Genomic DNA, 26665 nt, shown 5'->3' with positions numbered 1-26665 from the left:
TTTTTTTAAAACAGCGGCATCGCATTCGTTGTTTTCCAATCTGCGGGAACCACTCCAGAGTCCAGCAAATTTTAGTAAATTACCAATAGTGCATTTGCTATTTCTCCTGCCATCTCTTTTAGTACCCTGGGATGCATTCTGTCAGGACCAGGAGACTTGTCTACCTTTAGCCCCATTAACTTGCCCAACACTATCTCTTTTGTGATAATGGTAGTTTCTAGGTTCTCACCTGCCATAGCCTTCCTGTCATCAATTTTTGGCATGTTATTTGTGTCTTTCACTGTGAAGACTGACACAAAATACCTGCTCAATGCCTCAGCCATTTTCTCATTTCCACTTATTACATCCTCCTTCTCATCCTCTAAAGGACCAATGTTTACTTTTGCCACTTTTTTTCATTTTATATATTTGTAGAAACTTTTGCTATCTGTAAGTGCCTGTCCTCAATTATTATTCCCCCTTCAATTATCCATCCCATAAACACTGTCCTCCAATTACTGCCGGCTTCTCCCATTTACTGATGTCCTTCCACTTTCCCTGTGACAAAAACACTTTCTCAAGCTTGGTTTCAACCTCAGTTTGAACGTATGCCAGTGTTTTAATACGGAGGTAAATTGTAACGCCGATTTTTTTAAAAACAAAAATTAGTCCAAGAATATTGCTCATTATAAAAGTCTTAAATTTTTGGTAGAAGTTTATGTATGTTTGTCAGTTTTGGAAATGATAAATTTAAGTAAAAGTAGTGTAGGTGGCACAACGATTGAAAATCTTGCTTTTTCAACCTTTGAATCACGTTAGGATTCGGTACAAAACTAAACAGAATTCAACATGAAATAGTGTTAAACCCAAAACCAAACTTCAACATCACAAGATAGTTAGTGTGTGAAATGCAGATTCATGTTGAATCAGTTGCTTTCAGTTGGAGTCAAGAAACAGGCACTAAAATCTTTGATGAGGCAGGGTTTGTTTGGATTGAGGGATTGCAAGTTGACATTACATGCAATGTCCCTGTAAGATTTCTTGACGCTGGAATGTCATGTCAAAATACTTAGCCCCCAAAACTCTTAACATTCCAAAAACTTGAGCATAAAACCAGTCAAAATGTCAAACTGCTTTCAAGCAATGTTTGCTTTAGAGACTTAAAAGGACTTTTGCAAGTGCAACCTTTGAGAATCATACTATCAGAATTAAATCTGCCTTGCAATATTCATTAGAAATCAACAAGCATTATCTTTATAGAAGGTCTATGAAAAGGGAAGATTCATATTCTGAAAGTTGAGAGTCTATTAGTATTTACTGGGCTAAATTAAAAATAAATATAATACAGTTTCAGTAATTTAATTTGCTCTTACCAGCATATGGTCCACCAGCACAGAATTTCTTCTGCAAAAGCTTCAGTACTCGGTTGTCCCCTTCCTAAAAAGGGAGTGATTTTTTTGTTTTAGATACGCAGCACTCTATGTCTACTGCATGAAATTAATACAGAAGCCCAAAGGTTTGCTGTTAGAAGGTTTCTATCTTTACAACGTCATAAGTTACAAATAAAAAATGTTTCCATGAAGAACCAGAAATCAAAGAGCTAAGAAATATACTGCAGATTTTTCAAATGCCATAAAGCAAACTGGTAATTTACAACAATGAGGGACTGATGACAAGAAGCTCACAGAAAGTCTCCCTCTGGAAGATCACTTCCTTGTAACAAACAGCCCAGCATTATTCAATTATTAACAGAATGTAGCAGAGCAACAAATCATATTTCACCAATAACTGGTAAACAATAGTCCTGTAGAGCTGTCTAACCATATTACACGAGGACAAAAACAGAAAATGCTGGAAACACTGCTATGGAGGGATAACACAGCTAATGTTTTGAGTCAGGATGATTCGTCATCAAAGGACACCCTGCCTCGTGTGAGGACATCCTGTCTTCTGGATATAAATAATGCTCCTCTTTCACTAATAGTACCCATTTGCCATTGAAGGAAAGACTTCTCCTTTTCAGTTTTCAACTGCACATTCCTGGGCTAATCTATCAGAGGGATCCACATGGAAAAACAAGTATTCACTTAACATTTATGTATACTTCTAAGCTGGATTTATTGGAGTAAACAGGAATAGGAACCCTAGCTAATGAAAATCCACTGAAGCCAAAATGTCCTGTCCTGAGAGAGCGAGAGAGAGAAAGAGAGTGGAACTTACAACACAATACACAAAGCCATTGAAAGAGCTCAATTAATTATTTTCTAAAAATGAGTCTGCTTCAAGAAGAAATAGTGTCAAACATTTCTGACTGAAGCCCTTTTAAAGATACAGCATAGCTATGACAGATCAACTGATTTTGTAAATTTTGGTGATTCTAATACGCCTGACTCTATAATTCTCTGTTTTATAGATATGGATTCATTCAGAGATTGTAACTAGACCAACAATGTACCTGTCTTTCTTGAACATAAATGAGGGGAAATCCCATCTGTTTTGTCCATGAACTCATCACAGCATTAATAGGCTTTCCACTAGCTTGTTCCAAACAGTTCCACAGGTCCTCTGAGAAGAAAAAAAATTCTTAAACCAAAAGGATCAAAGTATCACTAACTCCAAGATCCAAAATCCAGATCTACAACTGCAAACAGCTGCTAAGAGAAGCACAAGAGAATAGGCAAGCATGATAGGAAAGATTAGTTGCTCCTATATTTCATGACAGTCAAAAGAAAACTTATGGAAATTTAACATTGTAAACATAATGAACAAGTGAGATTATGTAACCTGCTGAACACAAAAAAATGCATCTCACCTGCTTCCTTTCTGTATACCCATTCTAATTAGTAATATTTGTATTTGTTAAAGATAGGAATGGAGCACTAAATGTCGCGAGCACTGTATTAAAGATGTCCGATGTTTGGCAAACAAGGGCAATGAAGATGAAAGCTTGTTACAATTGTGCCCCATCAAACTTAAAGATAATTCCTATGTACCACTTTGACATTTCCAGTCTTTCTAGCCAGAGTGAGATTGGAAAATTAGATCTACATTCTTATCGTTTGCATTCTGGAAGCTCTCAAAAGGAGATGCTCTAAACTGCCCAAACTGATTCACATCAGCAAGGGGAAATTTTCATCCTGTTTAAAACTAATCAATCACAGTAGAGAAAAGTCAATGTGCTAACTTACTGTTCGATCCATTTCCCTACTCCAAATCTGCATTTTGTTACAGGTTAAAACCTGCACAAACTGAATAACTCTTCCTTTTACTGAATGACGTGATTCAAGGCAGTAATCTATTCTTGTAATTCTGATGACAATAATAACTTTCCTCAATTCAATTGCAACTTTAAAGCCATTCTCTGATATCCATTATTTTCTAGCGTGTGAATATACACAGAACAAATTAAAACTTCACGAATGATGACAAAAAGTGATTGGCACACGCAATGTTTTTGACAATTAGAATAGGGCAGCATGGTGGCACAGTAGTTAGCACTGCTGCCTCACAACACCAGGGGCTCGGATTCGATTCCCAGCTTGGGTCACTGTCTGTGTGGAGTTTGCACGTTCTCCCGTGCCCGCATGGATTTCCTCCGGGAGCTCTGGTTTCCTCCCACAGTCCAAAAGACGGGCTGGTTAGGTGCATTGGCCATGCTAAATTCTCCCTCAGTGTACCCGAACAGGCGCCAAAGTGTGGAAACTAGGGGATTTTCACAGTAACTTCATTGCGGTGTTAATGTAAGCGTACTTATGACTAATAACATATAAAAAAGAAATAAATCAAGATGTACGAATAACCTGTACTTGAGTGGCATAAAATTCAGAAATGTGCTTAATGAGCATAATAACAGACTTGAAAAGGACAGACTGATGAAATGAGCAGACTGAAATTTAGTGCAAACAAGTTTGAAATAATACATCTTGGTAGGTTGAATGAAACAAGGTAATACAAGCTAAATGGTGCAATTTTAAAAGCGTTTAGGAACAGATATACCTCTGCTAGTTGATCATGTGAATTATACACATTTCATAAAAGTTTCCAATTTACTCTTCGCACTCCCATAAAAACATAAGAAATAGGAGTAGGAAGACACGAGACGACCCATTGAGCTTGCTCCTTCATTCAATATCATCATGGCTGATCTTGACCTTCAACTTTATTTTCCTGCCCACTCCCCATTTCCTTAATTCCGAGACACAAATTTTTTTTAAAAAATTATTTTTAATGGGATGTGGGTGTTGTCGGTGAGACCAGCATTTTTGCCCATGTCTAGTTGCCTTGAGAAGGCAACCTTCTTGAACTGAGATGTGGGCACACTCACTACACTGCTAAGGAGGGAATTCTATGATTTTGACCCAGAGACAGTGAAAATATAGCGTTATATTTCCAAGTCAGGATGGTGACTGATTTGGAGGGGAATGTCCAGGTATCTGCTACTTTTGTCCTACTAGATGGAAGTGTTCATGGATTTGGAAGATGCTGTCTAAGCAACCCTGTTGAGTTCCTGCAGTGCATCTTGTAAATAGCGCACACACACAGCCACTGTTGGTCGATGGTTTAGGGTTTAAATAAATGTTTGGGGGGGAAGGGGTAGCAATCATGTTGGAGCTGCACTCATCCAGGCAACTGAAGAATATTCCATTACACTCCTGAGATGTATCTTTTAGATGACATACAGGCTTTTTGGGGTTTGGGGGGGGTGGTGGGAATGAGGGGAAGGAGAGGTCAGGAGGTGAGTATTTCGCTGCAGATTCCTTTGACCTGCTCTGGTAGTCACAGTATTTGTATGGCTAGTTCAGTTCAGTTGCTGGTCAATGGTAACTTGCAGAATATTGATAGTGGGGGACTTAGCAAAGGTAATGCCATTGAACGTCAAGCGGCAACGGTTAGATCCTCTCTCTTTGGAGATGGTCATTGCCTGGCACTTGTGTGGTGCTAATGTTACTTGCCACTTGTCAGCCCAAGCCTGGATTTCAGCCGGGTCTTCAGCATCATTTGCGATTCCTCAGATACTGAAGCAGTTTCTGTCTTAAATGCAGCAACATTCTGCAGTCATCAGTGAACATCCCCACTTCCAACCTTATGATGGAAGGGAAGGTCATTGATGAAGCAGCTGAAGACGGCTGGGCCTAGGGCACTAACCTGATGAACTCCTGCAGTGATGTCCTAAAGCTGAGATGATTAACCTTCAGTCACCATAACTATTTTCCTTTGTGCCATGTATGATGCCACCCACTGGAGAGTTCCCCCCTCATTCTTATTGAATTCAGTTTTGCTTGGGCTCCTTGATGCCACACTAGGTCAAATATTGTCTTGACATCAAGGGCTGTCATTCTCACCTCACCTCTGGCATTCAACACTTTTGACCATGTTTGGTCAAGGCTGTAATGAGATCAGGAGCTGAGTGATCCAGGCATACCCAAACAGAGCATCAGTGGGCAGGTTATTGCCAAGTGTCACCTAGTAGCACTGTTGATGACTCCTTCCATTACTTTGCTGATGATTGAGAGAAAACTGATGGGGCGGTAATTAGCTGGATTGAATTTTTTTCTTGTATACAGGACATACCTGGGCAACTTTCCACATTGCCAGGTAGATGCCAGTGTTGTAGCTGTACTGGAACAGCTTGGTTAAGGGCGCAGCAAGTTGTGGAGCTCATGTCTTCACAGATCTTGTAGTGAGGCATTATGGGTGGAGCTCAGGAGTAAGAAGGGTGAAATTACAATGTTGGGAGTGTACTATAGACCTCCCCAACAGCCTGTAGGAGACAGAGGAACAGTTGTGTAGTCAGATACTGAAAATGTGTGAAAAAAGCAGGGTTGTTGTGATGGGCGACTTTAACTTTCCCCATATTGACTGGGAGTGCCTTACAGCCAGCGGCTCAGATGGAGAGCAATTTGTTAGATGTGTCTAGGAGGGCTTTTTGATACAGTACGTTGACAATCTAACCAGAGAGTGGGGCATACCAGACTTGGTATTGGGAAATGAGCCACTGGGAGAAAATCCAGAGATACAGGGAGAACATGCAGACAGCACACAGACAGTGACCCAAGCTAGAAATCGAACCCAGTTCCTGGCGCTGTGAGGCAGCAGTGCTAACCACTGTGCCATCATACTGCCCATAAGGACAAGAATGGCATTCGGGTGAGGGTGCTTAACTAGGCGAGGGCCAATTACATCCAAATTAGACAGGAACTGGAGAATGTGAATTGGGAGTGGTTATTTGAAGGCAAATCCATGTCTGACATGTGGGAGGCTTTGAAAGGCCAGTGGATTGAAATGCAGGACATATATGTCCCCGCAAAAGTGAAGAATCAAAATGGCAGGATTCGGGAACCATGGATGACAGGGGAAATTGTAAGCTTAGTCAAAAGGGAAAAGGAAACATATGATAGGTCTAGGCATCTAAAAACTGACAAAACCCTTGAAGAGTGCAGTGAAAATAGAAAGGAACTTAAACGCAGAATTATGAGGGCTAAAAGGGGCCATGAAATATCTTTAGCAAACAGGGTCAAGGAGAATCCCAAGGCTTTCTATGCACATATTAGGAGCAAGAGGGTAGCAAAAGAAAAAGTAAGCCCACTCAAGGACAATGGAGGGAAGTTATGCATGGAACCACAGAAAATGGGTGAAATCCTTAATGAGTACTTTATATCAGTATTCACCAAGGGGAAGGACATGACAGATGTTGAGGTCAGGGATAGGTGCATGAAAGTTCCAGAGAATGTCAATATATCAAAGGAGGAGGTGTATCCTAAATTGCATCAAGGTAGACAAGTCCCCCGGGACTGGATGGGATCTATCCCAGGTTACTGTGGGAGGCAAGGAGGGAAATAGCTGGGCCCTTAACAAATATCTTCACATCCTCTTTGACCACAGGCAAGGTTCCACAGAACTGAAGAATAGTCAATGTTGTACCTTTGTTTAAGAAAGAAGTAGGGATAATCCAGCAAATTGTAGGTTGTGAGCCTGACATCAGTGGTGGAGAAGCTTTTGGAGAAATATTGAAGGACAGGATATATGCACATTTGGAGGAAAATAGACTAGTTTGTGACAGACAACATGGTTTTATATGGGGAAGGTCATGTTTCACCAACCTGATCAAGTTTTATTGAGGTGAAGAAGAAAATTGATGAGCGAAGGCATGTGGATGTAGTTTCAATGGACTTAGTAAGGCATTTGAAGCTCTCACGTGGCAAACTGGTACAAAAACTAAAATCACATGGGATTTGGGATAGGCTGCCTAGATGGGTACAGAACCAGCTTGATCACAGAAGACAGTGTAGCTGTGGAAGGGTATTTTTCAGAATGGAGGTCTATAGCATGTTCCTCAGGGATCAGTGGTGGGACCTCTGTTGTTTATAGTATATATAAATGATCTGGAGGAAAACGTAGGTGGTCTGATTAGTAAGTTTGCGGATTACACAAAGATTGGTGGAGTTACTGATAGTGCCAAGGATTATCAGATACAACATGATATAGATAACTGGAGACTTGGGCACAGAAATGGCAGATAAAGTTTAATCCAAACATGTGAGGTGAAGAATGTTGGAGAATCAAATTTAGGTATGAATTATACTGTAAATGGCAGAACACTTAGGAGCATTAATATAGAGGGATCTGGGTTTGTAGGTCCACAGTTCCCTAGAAGTGGCAACACAGGTGGCCAAGGTGATTGAGAAGGCACATGGCATACTTGCCTTCGTCAGCAGGACACTGAGAACAGGAGTTGGGAAATTACGTTGCAACCTGGTTATTGAGTATAGAGTGCAGTTCTGGTCGCCACACTAGAACTGGTCAGAAGGACGTGGAAGCTTTGGACAGTGCACTAAGAAGGGTCACTACGATGTTGCCTGGTCTCGAGGGTGTGGCTACGAGGGGAGGTTGAATAAACTAGGATTGTTATCACTGGAAAGACGGAGGCTGAGGGGGAGACCTGATAAAGGTCTACAAAATCATATGGGGCACAGACAGAGCGGATAGTCAGAGGCTTTTTCCAAGGGTACAAGGGGGTACAGGGTCAAGGTGAGAGGGGGAAAGTTTAAGGGAGATGTGCAGGGGAGGTTTTTCACACAGACAGTGGTGGGTGCCTGGAATGCACTGCCAGAGGATGTGGTGGAAGCAGGCACATTAGCAATATTTAAGAGGCATCTGGATAGGTACATGAATATGGAGGAAAGAGAGAGATATGGAACAAGTAAGGGCAGAAGGTTTTTTGTTTAGTTTAGTTTGGGCATCATGACCGGCCAGGCTTGAAAGGCCGGAGGACCCGTTCCTGTGTTCTACTTTTCTTTGTTCTTTGACTATTGCCGGAATATAGTCAGGGCCCATAACCTTTGCAATACCCAGAGCTTTCAGCTGCTTCTTGATATCATGTGAAGTGAATTGAATTGGCTGAAGACTGATCTCTGTGATGCTGGGGGCCTCCAGAGGAAGCTGAGATGGATCATCCACTTGGCACTTCTGGCTGAAAATTGTTGCGAATGCTTATCTTTTGCATAGATGTGCTGGGCTTCTCCAGCATTGAGAATGGGGATATTAGTGGAGCCACCCCCTCCAGTGAGTTATTTAATTGTCCACCACCATTAGTGTCTGTATGCGGCACAGTTGCAGACCTTAGATCTGGTCTGTTGGTTGTGAGATTGCTCAGCTGTGTCTCTTACTTGCTGTTTTTGCTGTTTGCATGTAGGTGGTCCTGCACTATAGCTTCACCAGGTTGATACCTTAATTTTAGATATGCTTGATGTTGTTCCTGGCATGCCCTCCAGCACTCTTCATTGAACCAGGGTTGATCTCCTGGGTTGGTGGTAATATAAAGTGGGGAAAATATGCTAAGCTATGAGGTTGCAGATTGTGACTGAGTACAATTCTGCTGCTGATAGCCCATAGCACATCATGTGTGCCCATTTCTGAGTTGCGAGATCAAGCTGAAGTCAATCCCATTCAAGTGCCACACAACACAATTCAGGGTATCCTCAAAAGTAAGGGCGGGACTTCACCTCCACAAGGACGGTACAGTGGTCACCCTTATCAATACTGTCAGAGACAGATGCGTCCGAGACAGGGAGGCTAGTAGCATGAGATCAAGTATGTTTTTCCCTCTTGTTGGTTCCCTCACCACCTGCCGCAGTTCTAGCCTAGCAACTATGTCTTTAGGTCCTGGCCAGCTCAGCCTGTGGTGGTGCTACCAAGCTACTCTTGGTAATGGACATTGAAGTCCCCCACCTAGAGTCCATTCTGTGCCCTTGCCATCCTCAGTGGTTCCTCCAAGTGGTCTTCAAGGTTTCTTTACTCATGTCTGACGTTGTGCTAAGGCTTCATGCGGTCCACTTGTTGAGCACTCCCAGGGCAACTCCCTTCCGGCTGTGTACCACTGTGCCACCACATCTGCTGGGTCTATTCTGGTGATGTCTGGGACATTTTCTGTAAGGTATGATTTCACAATTATGGCCACATGGTGGCTCAGTGCATTAGCATTGCTGCATCACAGCACAGGGACCCAGTTCAATTCTGGCCTTGAGTGACTGTGTGGAGTTTGCACATTCTCCCTATGTTTGCACTGGTTTCTTCCGGATGCTCCAGTTTCCCTCCACACTCCAAAGATGTGCAGTTTAGGTTGATTGGGCATGATAAATTGATTATTAGGATAAATACATGGGGTTATGGGGATACAGCCTGGGTGAGATTGTTGCCAGTGCATACTTAGCAGGCTGAATGGCCTCTTCTTGCAATGTAGGGATTCTATGTTTGTGTCAGACTGTTGTACGACTCTGAGACAGCTCTCCCAATTTTGACACAAACCCCAGATGTTGGTAAAGAGGACTTTGCAAGGTCAACAGGACGAGGTTTGCTGTTGTCATTTTTGGCACCTAGGTCGATGCTGGGTGGTTCATTTGGTTCCTTCCTTGTGTTCTCTTTAAAGTGGTTGAATACAACTAAGTGGATTGCTGAGCCATTTCAGACAGCATTTAATCATCAACCGCATTACTGTAGGTCTAGAGTCACATGTTGGCCAGACCAGGCATGGATAACAAGTTCCTTCCCTAAAGGATATCAGTGAACCAGATGGGTTTTTGCTACAATCGACAATGGTTTCATGGTCAACATTAGATTTTTAATTCCAGATGTTTTATTGAGTTTAAATTCCACCATCTGCCATAGTGTGATTCAAACCTAGGTTCCCAAAGCATTACCGTGGTTCTCTAGATTAACAATCCAGTGACAATACGCCACTGCCTCTCCTCACCTCAGTCCTAAATGACTGGTCCCTTATCCTGAGACTATGCCTTTGTTTTAGATTCTCCAACCTACAGAAACAATTTCTCAGCATCAAGCCCCTCCAGAATTTTGCAGATTGCAATGAGAATGTCTCTCATTCTTTTAAACTCCAGAGAAATTAAGCCCAATTTACTCATTCTCTCATCACAAGAGGTCCCCTGCTTTCCAGGGACCAATTTAGAGAACGCTTGCTATATTGCTTCCAATGCAAGTACATCTTTTCTTAAATATGAAGGCCAAAATGGCACATAGTACTCCATATGCAGTCACGCCAAAACCCTGTGGCACAATATCTTTATTCTTTAACTCTAACCCCTTTGGAATAAAGGCCAACATGCCATTTTGCCTTCCTAATTGTTAGCTACACCTGATGCTAACTCTGTATTCTTTGTACAAGCATACCTAAGTCTCTCTGAACACCAAACATACAATTTTCTCAAAAAAATTCTGCTTTTTTATTCTTACAACAAAAATAATTAACTTAACACTTCCCTCTATGTTTAATCTGACATCTTTTTGTCTGCTCATCTAACTTGTCTATATCTCTTTGCAGCCTGTGTGTTTTCCCTATTGCTTACCTTTCCATCTAGCTTGGTATCGTCAACAAACTTAGATGAATGAACTGTCTCTTCATTTAAATCATTAATATAGATTATAAATAACTGAGTCCCCAGCACTAATCCTTGCCAGGCAACTTTAAAAAGCCCCATTTATGCCCACTCTGTTTCCTATCCGTTAATCAATCCTCTAGCCATACTAATAAATTACCCCTTATTCAGCTCAATAGTCCTTTGTATTGCACCTCAGCAAACGTCTTCTGGAAATCCAGGTAGACTACATCTCCTGGTTCCCCTTTATCTAGCCTATTGGTTACATCCTCAGAAACTCCAAAAAACATTGTTAAACAAGATTTTCTTTTATTAAACAATGTTTTTTTTAAAGAGCATTGTTAAGACTTCCCTAATAATGATTCCAGCATTTTCCTAACAATTGGTGTAAGGCTAATGGATCTGTAGTTCACGGTTCTCTTTTCCTCCTTTCTTGAAAAACTGTGCAACATATGTCAGCTTCCGTCTTGTAGGATTATTCCTGAATCTAAGGAATTTTGGAAAATCATAGCTAGCATAATAAGAACCAGCAGTAAATGGCGAAATTTAAAGTTAGCATTCAATGCTAGAAAAGACAATTTATAGTGTTATCAGACAACTTATTGAGTCTTATCCCATCTTTCAGGTACCCTATGTGGGCAACAGCTAAAGATGCTGTTAACACATATATCTGTACACCATAGAGAAATAGCTTAAAGTCAGGTAGACTGGATATAGCCAGGCACATTGATAACCCACATTATGGAAACAACTGTGAGTTTAGTCACAAACATAGGGCATAAGATTCGCTGCTGCTAACAGAGCAATAGTTAGGGATAATAAAAAGACTGCCTGTGGTGTAGAAATAACACCAGAGGTGTGGTGTGCAGTGAAGCATACACCACATCTTGAAGGAATGTACGAGGTCCAAGTTACAAAAAGCAAATGGTCTGCAAGATGTGTTGTTTCTACAACTAAGCATAAAAGGGGGAAAAAGGTCACTGAGATAGTCGGGACAGCAGTGATTAAGTTGGCAAAGGATTGATTACCGCCAATCTGAACTGGACATGTAACAGTGTTGGATAAGACGGATGAGTTTACTAATGCACTCTTGTGATAACAGGAGACATTGTTAGATGGGGAGTAGAGGGGATGGAAACTTGGGGCACCTCGAGCCAATAGGGGAATGACAACACATAGATGGGACAGGGACCACCAATTAGGGGAGAACAACACATTGCAAAGCCATTACAATGCTTGTAAAAAAGTATAAAAATGTGCTGCAAATCAATGTAAGGTGTGCCTATTTTATTGGACACCCGGTCTTGCAAGAACGTTAAATAAAATATCTTGCTCCTTCAGAACTTGACTTGACTAAATTGTTTGACTGTGAGCTGCGTTTCTCACACCTAGAACAGTTCATATATGCTTGCTGCACAGTATTTATCATCAATTTGCTCACAGTCAAGTCTTGTAAATGGAGAAATGACCAGATAATCTGTTTCTGGGGGAACAGATTAGGAAGAACACTGATCAGGAAACCAGGATAACTCCCAGCTCCCCTTCCAAAGCATTTCAATAGCTATTCCACAAAAAGTTTATTGTGATTTACGTTGAATTGTGCTTACCTGTTGCTGCATTTTTATTTTGAAACTTCGTCAAGTACAAGTTCATTCCTTTCCTGAAATCCTGTAACGAAGACGAACATTTTTCAGTAAAATTAGGAAGTCAAGGTAGCAGGTACAAGATAACATCCTAGCACAAACTAAAATAAAACTGAAATAAATTTAGTGACAAGTTAAATTACTCCTTTTAAAATCAGTTTGTTCTGATAACACAAATAGAACAGGCACAGAATATAAAACAATTAAGTTAACAACACAATTCCAGTCTTGCTTCCCTCTTCCATTGAGCATCTCATTGCATGTGATTTCATCCAGATGCTTACTAACAACAACAATTAAAAAATAACTTGAGTCATACTCATCACTTTCTGTAAGCTATCAATTACTGTCTGTGTATTCTTGGAATAAAATGACAGCACTGCACAAAATAACAAGAAAGCTATATACAAGATCCAACTGTTGGTAAGGTAAACGTTACTAAATTTTAAGCCTTGTTTAGATGGAAGAGAAAAGGAAGTCTGTTCAATTGTACATACATATTTTAGCATCAGAACTGTGACATGGCAAAATAAGGTATCTGAATTCTTGTTTTTAGGAGAATAATTCATGATGTGGTTCCATGCCGACCTTGTCCTTCTTGATTTCTGAAGAGGTATGGGGGAAAACTCATCCCCAAATTTCTAAAATCATCTTACCACTTACAAGGCTGAATGCTGAAACAAGATGCTTCTGCACTCAACCTCAGTGACCAACCAAGCCACTTTGCACTGTGCTTAGATTAACCTGGAAATATTGTTTGCAATTTTAGTGTACAAACATTTCGTGCATTTGTGACATTTTTCTTATCTATTCTAAAAGAGGATGAAATCATATTTTAAATGAATTAATTCCTCAATTAAAATAGCAGACAAAAAAGTGTCAGACAAATATGTTGCATGTTTTTACACTAATATCTCAATCAGTAATTTCTAGGCTAATGGGAAAAACAAGGAGGCAAGGTAGAACCCAAATATGATTCAATATACAGCCTAGCAAGCTACTATCCCAATTAGGAAGTGCACCAATTTTTGGTAATATATCTTTTTTTTAAAATTAAAAAAAAAATGTGTGTGAAAGTTCTTAAATTTTATGGTTCGAAATGTTTTTTCTTTTAAAATTCTGCAAAAACAACAGCCAAGGAAAGTGGAAAGAATTGTAACTTGACCTTGAAGGGTTTATTTTTTTCCTCAGCCCTCTGCCATGACTTGCAGATAAACTCAGAGTTGTTATGAACTCCTGCACAAGGCCTGATGCAACTGGGCCCACCTACGTGAAGTAGGACATGAAGATCTTATTATGAAACTTTCAGGTTCAAGTAACTCATCATTATAGCTTGATGCCCACATGCCTGCAGTATGTAAACATGTGATAAAGGACAAAGGGGATGATCTGTGCTTTTTCTTTGAATTACAATTTTGCAATGTAACAACAGACTGCAGAGTTTTTAAAAACCTTGCTAATTCTAAGGAACTCTGGTATAACATAAATTATATTTTTCTTAGAATTTTCCAGAAATTTGGATGATAATCACAACTTTCATTCTCTTTCCTCCCATTTGCATCCTCCTCCTCATACCCCCACCTCCACTATTTCCTAGATACTATTATCATCGCTCTTTTTCATTTTATTCTTTGCATGTGATGATGTGCAAAAGGAGGTTTATGAATTAGCATCTGACTCGGATCCTGTAGCTGTGGTTTGTGTAAAATCACAGCATCAGACAAGAGTCTGGTGGTGAATGTAAAAAAACAACTATCAGGATCTCTTTATTTCAATCATTTTTGCCTCACAATCAGGTAGAACAAGAACATTCCAAAATTCCAGAAATTTGTTCAAGACAGTACTGTCCAATTGTTGCAGAAAATAAATAACTTCAAGATCATCAATTGCAAATTATTTCAAAGAAATTTTACAATGTTTCCATTCTAATTAATGTTAAATTTTGAGCATACTCATTTAACTGAACATACCTATAGTTTTGTTACTTTAAAAAAGTGAATTCAAAATCTCACAGGAAAAATAAAGAGTGCAGATTGTACATAAGACAGAGGGCGATTTCAAGATTCTTGTTTGATTGAGGCATTCTGATGAATTGGAAACCTTTTCCACTTCCCTCATGATATTTGGGCCTTGATCATATTATAGCCTTGTGATCACCTCCTAGTATCCCTTATTCACATTTCCCCTCTCCCACAAAAAAACATACATTTTTAAATTAGACTGTAGGACCTGTTTGGATGTAGAACAGTTTGCTGGCTAGGTTTTCAATTCTCGCTATAGATATGAATTTAAACCTAAAATCAAATAATGACAACACATACATACACAGATAATATTGGAAATAGACAGCAGGGCAGTTGTAAGGATGAAAATCAGATTTATGTTGTAGGTGTATCTCTTTCCTCAGAATTCAATTCTGATGAAAAACATACACCCAAGACATTAACCTGTGTTTCCCTTCTACCACAAATGGCTGCTCTGTTAAGTAGTTCCAGAAGTCTCTGCATTTGCACATTTTAATTTATCCTTTGGTTTTAAAATGTTTTTTAAAATTATATTTATGTAGCATCTTCCATCATCTGAAGGCATACGAAAGTGCCCCACAACCAATTAGTTAATTTTGAAATGTAGTCACCGTTATCACGTGAGGAACCATGTCAGTTAATTTGTACATACCAAGGTCCCATCAACAGCTGTGAGTTAAGTAACCAAATCATCTGTTTGAGCTAATGGTTGAAGTAAAACTGTTGGCCAGTTCAGCAAGAGAATTTCCCTATGCTTCTTCCATAACGACAAGTAATTTCTTTCTTTAAGAAGGTAAATATTGAACATTTTGCTCCAGAGATAACAAACCTCTGACAGGGCAGCATTCTCTCAGGTCTGCGCTGGAATGCAATGCCAGATCCTGTCCTTAAGTCTCTGGAGCAAACCCACAACCACCTAACTCAGAGACAAAACTGCTATCCACTGAGCCATGGTTGACACCTAAAATTGGAGGCTAACTCCTCCCTTCCTCTACAACCCATCACGGTGTGGTGCTACAGCGTACACTGTATTGGTAATGATAGATAATTGTGCTTTAGAACCAATGCAGAATTGCCAGCTTTTGAAGACAAACATCAAAACAAGTTGCATTTTTGAACGTTTGAAACAAGCCCAATTTCTATACATTCCACAACTGCCAAAACATTAAATCGAAGTCCTAGTAACCATATACTGTTAATTTGTGCTCTGAAGAGCCTTACCTCATCTCCAACGTAACTGTGCAGCATTCGAATTACTGATGCTCCTTTGCTATAAGAAATTGCATCAAATATTTCATCCACTTCTGCTGGATGTCCTACTGTGACCTTTAAAAAATACATTGCATTTTTAATGTTTTTTGTTTATAAACTCAAGTTGTTCAACCATAATGGGAGTAGTCAAAATAGTGTTTGCTTATGCAAATATACCTGCTATGCATCTAAACATGCCAAGAATACAGACTCAAAGTACTTACCCTTAATGTTGATGTCTAAGTCAAATATTCTTACTTGAGGCAAATTGATGAATTGTAAAAAGTTTAGAAGGCATTAAATTTACTAGGCTGTCATTTTTCAGTTAGCTCATATTTACTGCGTTTTATTAAAATTACTGATTTGAGGCATCCTGTGAGCTGCTAATTCTTGTCAAAATTGTTCTGGTACAACACAAATAGCGGTCACTTCTCCAGCACCTCACATTGTTCCGTCAATAAGGTCACACCAAGATAACGCTCAGGAGGTATGGCATGGAAAGGCCACAAGACTGACTGGAAGTGTCAGAGGACTGAAACATGAAGACAAGCTCAAACAACTTTTATTCTTTGATCTTAAAATGAAGTTTATGAAGAGGGAACCAGATGCATACAAGATATTACATGAAATAGGAAAATAAATTTGGAACACCTTTCTGAAATCAAATAAAATAACCAAAAGATGAGTGGGATAGATATAAGCTGGTAAAAAAAACATACCCTTTTAGTAGTTATTATATGGATTCAAGGAGATAGGTTTTGCCAAGTGATGAAATTTTTTTAAATGTTACTTCAACTATAGCCAGAGACATAAAATGACAGCAGAGTTTTAATCTAACTTGAATTTCAATAATTCAGTGGGTGGCACAGTTAGCACAGTGGTTAGCACTACTGCTTCACAGTTCCAGGGACCTGAGTTCGATTCCTAGCTTGGGTCAGTCTGTGTGGAGTTTGCACGTTCTCCTCTTGTCTGCATGGATTTCCTCCAGGTGCTCCAGTTTCCTCCCACAGTGTAAAGATGTGGGGTTAAGTTGATTGGCCATGCTAAAAATTGCCCTTAGTGCCCTGAGATGCATAGGTTAGAGGGATAAGAGGGTAGGGCCTGGGTGGGATTGTGGTCGGTGCAGACTCCATGGGCCGAATGGCCTCTTTCTGTACTGAGGGGATTTGTTTGAACAGAGGGGAGTACGGTAGGATGAGAGAAGAATTGGTGAATGTTGACTGGGGGAGCGCGTTGGAAGGTAGGTCTGCTGAGGAGCAGTGGAGGATCTTTAAGGAGATCTTTTTTGCTGCTCAGCAGAAATTTATTCCGATGGTTAAAAAGGACCGTAGGAGGAGAGGTAATAAGCCGTGGATAACGAAGGAGGTGAAGGAAAGTGTTAAATTAAAAGAGGAGGCGTTTAGAGTAGCTAAGAGTAGTGGGCGAGAAGACGATTGGGAGAGGTTTAAATGTCAACAAAGACTGACAAAGAAGTTGATAAAGAAGGGTAGGAGAAACTATGAAGCTGGGCTAGCGCTTAATATAAAAAAGGATAACAAGCGTTTTTATAAATATATAAAAAGGAAGAGGCTGGCTAGGGTGAACGTTGGACCCTTAGAGGATGAGAGGGGGGACTTCGTGGTAGGGGATGGGGAAATAGCTGAGGTCTTGAATAACGTTCTTGTTTCGGTCTTCACGGAGGAGGACGTGAATAATTTGCTGGGTGATAGCGATGGAAAGGTGGTAGGACTGGTGGGTCTCAATGACATTATTGTTACTAGAGAGACAGTGCTCGACAGACTGGAGGGACTGATTGTGGACAAGTCCCCAGGACCGGATGAAATGCATCCGAGGGTTCTGAAAGAAATGGCAGAGGTGATAGTGGATGCCTTGGTGGTTATTTTCCAGACGTCGCTGGATTCCGGGGAAGTGCCGGAAGATTGGAAAACGGCTTATGTTACGCCGTTGTTTAAGAAGGGTGCCAGGCAAAAGGCAGGGAATTATAGGCCGGTTAGTTTAACGTCTGTTGTAGGTAAAATGTTAGAATCCGTCATCAAGGAGGAAATAGCGAGGCATCTTGAGGGGAATTGCTTGATAGAGCAGACGCAGCACGGTTTCGTTAAGGGGAAGTCGTGTCTGACAAATTTATTGGAGTTCTATGAGGATGTGTCTAGGGCGGTGGATAGAGGAGAGCCGGTGGATGTGGTCTTTCTTGATTTTCAGAAGGCGTTTGACAAGGTACCTCACAAGAGGTTATTGCAGAAGGTAAGGGGGCATGGAGTTGGGGGTAGGGTGTTAGCGTGGATAGAGGATTGGCTGTCAAATAGGAGGCAGGGAGTGGGGGTTAATGGGTGCTATTCGGATTGGCAGTTGGTGACTAGTGGAGTGCCCCAGGGGTCGGTGCTGGGGCCTCAGCTATTTACCATTTATATAGATGATCTGGAGGAGGGAACCGAGTGTATGGTGTCGAAATTTGCTGATGACAACAAGATCGGTGGAACGGCAAATTGCGCGGAGGGTGTGGAGAGCCTGCAGAAGGATCTAGATAGGCTGGGCGAATGGGCCAGGAACTGGCAAATGGAATTTAATGTTGGCAAGTGCGAGGTGGTCCACTTTGGTAGGAACATTGGTAGGAAGGACTATTACTTACGTGGCGAAAAACTGCAGCAGGCGACGGTGCAGAGGGACCTCGGGGTCCTTGTGCATGAGTCGCAAAAACCCAGCCTGCAGGTGCAGGTGGTCAGGAAGGCTAATGGTATGTTGGCCTTCATAGCGAGGGGGATTGAATATAAAAGTAGGGAGGTCTTGCTGCAGCTGTATAGGCCATTGGTGAGGCCGCAGCTGGAGTACTGTGTGCAGTTTTGGTCGCCGTACTCACGCAAGGATATTTTGGCCTTGGAGGGAGTGCAGAGGAGGTTTACTAGGCTGATGCCGGAGTTGAGGGGGTTGAGCTATGAGGAGAGGCTGAATAAACTAGGCTTGTACTCGTTAGACTTTAGAAGAATGAGGGGAGATTTCATTGAGACGTATAAGATGATGAATGGGATGGATAGGATAGAGGTGGAGAGACTCTTCCCGCTCAGAAAGGACAGTAGGACTAGGGGGCACAGCCTCAAAATAAAGGGGGGGCGGTTTAGAACCGAGTTGAGGAGGAACTTCTTCACTCAAAGGGTGGTGAATCTCTGGAATTCTCTGCCCGTTGAAGTGGTGGAGGCTACCTCACTAAATATTTTTAAGAAGCGGGTTGATGGGTTTTTGATAAGAGAGGGGATTAGGGGTTATGGGGAGAGGGCGGGAATGTGGAACTGAGCCACGACAGATCAGCCATGATCTTATTGAATGGCGGGGCAGGCTCGAAGGGCCAGATGGCCTACTCCTGCTCCTATTTCTTATGTTCTTATGTTCTTATACATCAATTTGAAACCACTTAAAACCCTCTCTGCCATACCACCACTTCTTCCAATCCCCCAACCCTAGCTCAAGCGATTTTGCGGAACTGGAGGGCTATAAACCTACACTCGAGACACAGGAAGAATCCAATTTGTTCGAGGATGTCAAGTGGCAATGGGAAGGTGCAGGGCTGTATGAAGCTCCAAGACTGCACTTAGCACTAAGAACAACAGTTGTCACACTCAAACTCCAATCTGCTGATCCATTTCAGCCTCATCGCTGCTGATGAGCTAAGCAGCCAAAAACATAAACATAAGCCGTTCCCCAAATGAAACCTCCAATCAAAGGATCATTGTTCAAAAGATCTACATTTTAATTTTAAGTTAATGTTTGTGACACTACATAGCAGAAAGCAATATTCATGTTGTGGAGAAGGTGATTACCATAACTTGGGCAGTATTGCACTAAATTATACCTGAAGTGAATAGTTGATAGAATACCTGTGCAAAACCTGAAGTGCATCTTTTTTACTTATTCTTTCATGTAATGGCAAAGCGAGCATATCTCTAACTTCCCTTGAACTGAGTAGCTTGCTAGGCCATTTCAAAGGGCAGTTAACAGTCAACCACACTTCCTGTAGTCTGGACTTGCATTTAAGCTAGACTGGATAAGGCTGACAAATTCTTTTCCATTAAGGACATTATTAAACGAGCTGGATTTTTGCAACAATGGATGACAGTTTCATAATCACAATTACTGAGACTTGTTTTCATTTAGAGGCAATTGATGAAATACAACTGGGTTCAGTGTTCCTGGGCGAGGAGCTGGGTCTTGATTTTCAAATCAGATTTAGTGACCTTGGTTGGGAAGTACAGTAACATGTAACAGTGAATAAGTGCAGGAGTGGGTACAATCACACTACCTTCCCAATCAAGCAGATTGCCTACATTCATTCACATAGGAGTTTTTAGTTAAGCAACATACTTGCAGGGCTACTGATGCCCATGAAAATTCACCATAACAGTTAGCACCTTAACTGGAGGTGAAGGTAGGAGAAGGAAATTGGCAGGAAAAAAAACAAAAGAAAACAACAAAAAACACAGAGAAAGGAACTATTGAAGAATGTAACCACAGAACCATTACTCTGTCAGAGCACATAAACAAAGTTGAGCTACAAAGGTCAGCAATTCCACCTTTCAACAAGTGTTGTTCACTAAACGCAGATCTTAAAATCCATGCTATAACGATGAAAGTTCATGGCTTGGTTTGAGATGCAATATCAAAGCATTCCTGTATTGCCACATGACGTGCAATGGCTCAGGAAAGAGAAACTGCCCTACCTCAATTGGGTGACTGCTGTCAAGAGCATCAAGTTCCAGTGCTCGTGTGTAGTCGGCAGATACAAACTGGGTCCAGATGTCATATTCTGGGAAGCAGTGGTCAACACAGAGATACTCAATCCAGGATGCAAAGCCCTCATTCAGCCACAGATGGGTCCACCACTCCTGCAATCACAGAGAATACAATGGAACAACACACTGCAACATCTTGTTTTCAAAATACAGTTTTAAACTGCCTTTCCAAGAATGGAATTATGCCTGCAGCTACCCTTCCATTTTACATCTGTGCGGTGGTTTCAGTTAGTATTATTCTGAAAGTTGAAGGTCTTTGGAACAACAGCAAGATGAGGATTCTTTGATAAGGCTTGGACTTAAGCTCAGCTGCACGTGCAGTAAAGCTGGGTTTAAAATGTACTCAAGACTCATCTAAAGTTTCTAGGATAAACTGACTTTTTCAAATATTTTTGAACATTAACAAATAATTCCATATTTTGAAAAAGTTCATTTGTCAAAGACAGCAGTTCTCAGCAAGCATGTAAGCATGCAGGCAAATATAAAGTTCTCTCCTGCAGGGAAGGATGAAATTCATAGTTTAATATCGAGACATATTGTTTTTAATTATTTTGCTTTGGGGCTAACAGTTTCAGATCAATAGCGCTCGACTCTTCACATCTTTAGGGTAACAAAGGATAAACAATAAATATTGGCCCACTGCCATTAAATTAAGAATAAAAATAACTGCAGCTAAAGATGTATGTGCAAAAAAGAGTAAAATCATTTACAGCAAGTCTTCTTCCCATTTATAAAACAAACGGATCAGAATACACTGGCTCATTTCTTATATTCAACCTTGATTTTAAGATTCTGTTTAGCTTTGATCTCGCTATCATTGAAGTCCACACTTTAAAGAAACTCCAATTCTAAGAACAGCTCCTTGAAAGTGGAGTCACAGATGGATGGAATGGTGAAGGCGGCATTCGGCATGCTTGGTTTCATTGGTCACAACATTGTGATCACTTCACATTTATACATTCCTTACTGTTTATCTGCCAATCTACCCAGTTAATTTGTGCCGGATTCTTTTCAAATTCTTTGGAGTCTCCTCTTCCAGTTCAGCTTTCATATCGTAAAATCATCATTATCCTTTATTATTTTTGCATTGAACCCGATTGTGTTATGGTCACAATTTCCCATTTCTTCTGATATTCTCCCATCAATTCCTTGCCCTTCCATTTCCCAGAACCAAATCAAACCATTATGTCTCCTTGTAGGATTAGAGGCATATTAATCTCGGAGGCAATGTTAAATATATTAAAAAATATTTTCCACTTTGACCATATATACCTTTATTCAGGTTTATCTAGGGATAGTTAGACATGAGGAAAACATTTTTCGCTCAATAGGTTATTAGACTTTGGAACTCTGCTTCAGAAGGCAGAACTATTGAATTTTTTTTAACGTGGAAGTGGATAGATTCTTTTTAGGTTAGGGAATCAAATGTTATCGAGGGTAGATGTGAATGCAGGATTCAAAACACAAACCAATCAGCTGTGATCGATCGAACAGTCATAGAGATTTACATAATGGAAACAGGCCCTTCGGCCCAAATTGTCCATGCCGCCACTAAGTTGGTCCCAATTGCCCACATTTGGCCCATAAGCCTCTATACCCATTGTACCCACGTAACTGTCTAAACACTTTTTAAAAGATATAATTTACCCGCCTCTATTACTAGCTTTGGCAGCTTGTTCCAGACACTCACAACCCCACTGTGAACAAATTGCCCCTTTGGACCCTTTTATATCTCTTCCCTCTCACCTTAAACCTATGCCCTCTAGTTTTAGACCCCCCCACCTTTGGGAAAAGATACTGACTATCTAGCTGATTTATGCCCCTCATTATTTTACAGACCATTATAACATCACCCCTCAGCCTCCTACACTGCAGAAAGAAAAGTTCCAGTCTATTCAGCCTCTCTTATAATTCAAACCATCAAGTCCCGATAGCATCCTTGTATATCTTTTCTGCACTCTTTCTAGTTTAATAATATCCTTTCTATAATAGGGTGACCAGAACTGTACACAGTATTCCAAGTGTGGCCTTACCAATGTCTTGTACAACTTCAACAAGACCTCCCAACTTCTGTATTCAATGTTGTGACCAATGAAACCAAGCATGCCAAATGCCTTCTTCACCATTCCATCCACGTGACTGCACTTTCAAGGAGCTATGAACATGTACCCCTAGGTTTCTTTGTTCTGTAACTCTCCCTAACGCCCTACCATTAACTGAGTAAGTCCTGCCCTGGTTCAATCTACCAAAATGCATCACCTCACATTTATCTAAATTAAACTCCATGTGCCATTCATCAGCCCATTGGCCCAACCAATCAAGATCCCATTGCAATCCTAGATAACCACCTTCACTGTCCACTATGCCATCAATCTTGGTGTCATCTGCAAACTTACGAACCATGCCTCCTAAATTCTCATCCAAATCACTAATATACATGGCAAATAACAGTGGACCCAGCACGATCCCAGAGGCACACCGCTGGTCAGAAGCCTCCAGTTTGAAAAATAACCCTCTTTGATAACACTCTGACTTCTGTCATCAAGCCTATTTGGATCCATTTGATTACCTCATTCTGGATCCTGAGAGATTTAACCTTATGCAACAACCTACCATGTAGTACCTTGTCAAAGGCCTTGCTAAAGTCCATGTAGACAACATCAATTGTATTGCCCTCATCAATCTTCTTGGTTATCCCTTCAAAAAAACTCAATCAAATTTGTGAGACGTGATTTTCCACTCACATAGCCAGGCTGACTGTCCGAAATCAGTCTTTGTGTTTCCAAATGCCTGTAGATGCTGTCTCTCAGAACACCTTCTATCAATTTACCCACTACAGATATGAGGCTCATCGGTCTGTAGATCCCAGACTTTTCTCTGCAGTCCTTTTTAAAAAAAAGGCACATTTACCACCTCCAATCTTCAGGCACCTCACCTGCGGCTGTCGATGATTGAATGGCAGAGAAGGCTTGAGGGGCTGAAGGGCTCTTCATTAGGGTTAGGGGTGCTCGCATCACCCAAAATGATTGTCCAGTGCTCTTACAGATGCCTCTGAACAATGTGAACTTCACATCTATTTCATTCCAGTGGCCTGTAATGTACACAGAATGTCTCTTCCTATTTCTTAGCTCTCTAAATGTGGCTTTTGCTTTAACACAAAACACTGGACATTCTCACACTCCAATGTTGTGACAGAATCTTACTGCCTCCTTACCCCCACACTTTCATATAGTTTCTGAAAATGTAATTATCAGGAGTATTAAGTTCTCAGTTCACTCACAACTCCATTATAGCAATGGTATCCCTTCATTTCATACTCATCCAAGATGGCACAGAGCGTGGTGACTTCTTGCAAACTGTGCCCAGCATATCCTCCAATTCTATCTTTTACTCTCGTTCTATGCTTCTAAAACTTTAACTCTTTTAAACTGTCTAACAATGCTCTGTTAACACTACATTTTGCACTCTCTCCTTTTCTTCTCTATGTATGGTATGTTTTGTCTGTATAGTGCACAAGAAACAATTCTTTTCACTGTATACTAATACATGTGACAATAATAAATCAAATCAAATTAACTGCACACTGAGACACATTTATTTCTCACTTGCCAATTAAAGTAAGCCAAACAAAATACAACCACTATGTTTCTCAGCAGAGGAAACTTAATTCAAGTTCTTGAAGGATTTAGACATCAAATTAAGAGATGTTCTATTAAAAAAGCAAAATGCTGCAGATACTGGAAATCTGAAATAAAAACAGAAAATACTGGGCAAACTCAGTATTTGCCATAGGACCATAGATCTGGCAGCATCTGTGGAGAGAAACAGAGTTAATGTTTCATATCCAAATGGTTCTACAAAACTGGGCGTTCTATATCCTTGGTAAAAAGGCGCCCAAAATAATCCTGTCAGCACTTCATTCATTTTTGTCAAAGCCACAGAAACTACTTTATCATTTTGGACCACGATCTGCAGTAAACCCAGATAACGATGCATTGGCACGATCTCACATAAACAGCATTCAGGGTTACAGTCCATTTTTCAACTGAACAAACAATAAAAATATGTACCCACGCAATCAGAATTGTTACCACAAAAAATTCAAACATGATCAAGGGTAGGAGTCTTAGCAGTGCTGAGGAGCAGAAGGATCTTGGGGTCCGGGTCCACAGGACTCTTAAATTGGCCTCGCAGGTGGAGGATGTGGTCAAGAAGGTGTACGGTGTACTGGCCTTCGTTAATCGAGGGATTGAGTTTGAGTCAGGAGGTAATGCTGCAACTTTATAAGACCCTTGTCAGACCCCACTTGGAGTACCGTGCGCAGTTCTGGTCGCCTCACTACAGGAAGGATGTGGAAGCTATTGAGAGGGTGCACATGAGATTTACAAGGATGTTGCCTGGATTGGGAGGCATGCCTTAGGAAGATAGGTTGAGGGAGCTAGGTCTCTTCTCCCTGGAGAGAGGAAGGTTGAGAGGCGACCTGATAGAGGTTTATAAAATGTTGAGAGGAATAGATAGGGTGGATTCTCGGAGGCTATTTCCCAGGGCTGAAATGGTCGCTACAAGAGGACACAGGTTTAAGGTGCTGGGAAGCAAGTACAGAGGAGATGTTAGGGGTAAGTTTTTCACTCAGAGGGTGGTGAGTGAGTGGAATCGGCTGCCGTCAATGGCGGTAGAGGCGAACTCGCTGGGGTCTTTTAAAAGACTTCTGGATGAGTATATGGGATTTAATGGGATTGGGAGTTACAGATAGTTCTATGGCTTGGTAGGTAAGGAGGTGATCGGCACAACTTGTGGGCCGAAGGGCCTGTTTGTGCTGTACTGTTCTATGTTCTATTATGGTGGTGATAATATGCTAATTTTAGCTCTTTAGATATTAACTGAAGGCAGAATATAATTAAGTTTTGGGGAACAAAAACATTAATTGGATAAATTCAAAAGAATAATGCTCAAAGGAAGACTTCAATGCAACTCTAACCCATTTTTGGGAACACAATTCTGAATTTAAAGAGTAATGTGGAAAATAAAACAAAGACTTTAAAGATATCTTTGACACTTTACATTGCTGTGCCAAGTTTGGTTGGATTAGTACAATCTCGAAACACCATTCTCCCCAGTTTTCTCTCTCACCTGCTGACTAAAACAAAAACTCTGAATCAATTAACAAATGGATTGATTAAAGAAATGGAGTCCCATTGTTCTTATGGACTGTCATTTCACGTTAACAAGTGCAACCAACAGAAGGAGAACTGTACATCGCTCACTGGCTGCAGTTTTATAACATAAAAGCACCTATAGTGCGTAATATAAATAATTTACACCATGCACAAGTGCTGTTCACCAGGTCAAAATCAATCTCTGGATTTCACTGACAAGTAATTAATACTTTTGATTCCAGGTGATGGCTAATGAAAAGAACAACCTTTTTCTTAGTAGGCGTAGCCACCTATGCAAATAATTAAATGCTGGAGAATTCTTGTTAACAGGTGAAATTTTTTCCTGTGTTTTGACTGTGATGATACCGAAGTGACAACTTTTGAAAGTAAATAAAAACCTAACAGCATTTGATTCGCTACCAAGATTCTAAATCTGCTGAAATAACACAAGAATACATACTGCATTGGGAGACTGTCATTCCCTCACATCCACACTCCCCCTGCAACTGCGACCCCCTTCTACGGATGATTGTTGCCTTGGTGATTCCTGATACAGAGTATGCAGCTGCCCTGCACACTCAGCCCCTCAGCTCTCGCTTTAGGCCCTGCCCAGGTTGGCACTGCCCAATCCTGCCCCCAAGCACACCGATCGACTAGTGTGACGAGTCATTAAGAGAGCCTCCTACGTTTTATTAACTGCTCTCTCAACATGCTCTGCCATCTTCAATAAATTGTGGACATATACACCATGGTGTGTCCGTTCCTGCATCTCCTTTCAGGCTTCTCCCTTTACTCTGTACTGTCAGGCCAATCTCGAATATTAGATAACACTTATGAGTGCCTCAATTTATGAGTGCCTCAATTAGTATAGATAATTTTACAATATTCTAGGCAGACAAACTATCCAAATGACCAGCATGAGACATAGAGATCAAATCTCAC

The 26665-nt window shown here is 40.8% G+C and overlaps 1 protein-coding gene across 1 annotated transcript in view; it reads right to left on the bottom strand.

Annotated features, from left to right (window-relative positions):
• Positions 1-26665, bottom strand: part of npepps (aminopeptidase puromycin sensitive) — a 217303-nt gene that overhangs the window by 67317 nt on the left and 123321 nt on the right. The window contains exons 10-14 of the mRNA XM_080213884.1: positions 20496-20660; positions 15757-15861; positions 12476-12536; positions 2435-2544; positions 1353-1416 (exon numbers count right to left, since the gene is read on the bottom strand). Of these exons, the coding sequence (XP_080070010.1) occupies positions 1353-1416; positions 2435-2544; positions 12476-12536; positions 15757-15861; positions 20496-20660 (505 nt within the window). The remainder of the gene's footprint in view (positions 1-1352; positions 1417-2434; positions 2545-12475; positions 12537-15756; positions 15862-20495; positions 20661-26665) is intronic.

The sequence above is a fragment of the Carcharhinus amblyrhynchos genome, chromosome 27, assembly GCF_965287045.1.
Source record: "Carcharhinus amblyrhynchos chromosome 27, sCarAmb.v2.hapA, whole genome shotgun sequence".
In the NCBI taxonomy this organism is placed as follows: Eukaryota; Metazoa; Chordata; class Chondrichthyes; order Carcharhiniformes; family Carcharhinidae; genus Carcharhinus; species Carcharhinus amblyrhynchos.
The sequence above is the reverse complement of the archived record's forward strand: the minus strand, read 5'-3'. Positions and strand labels throughout refer to the sequence as shown.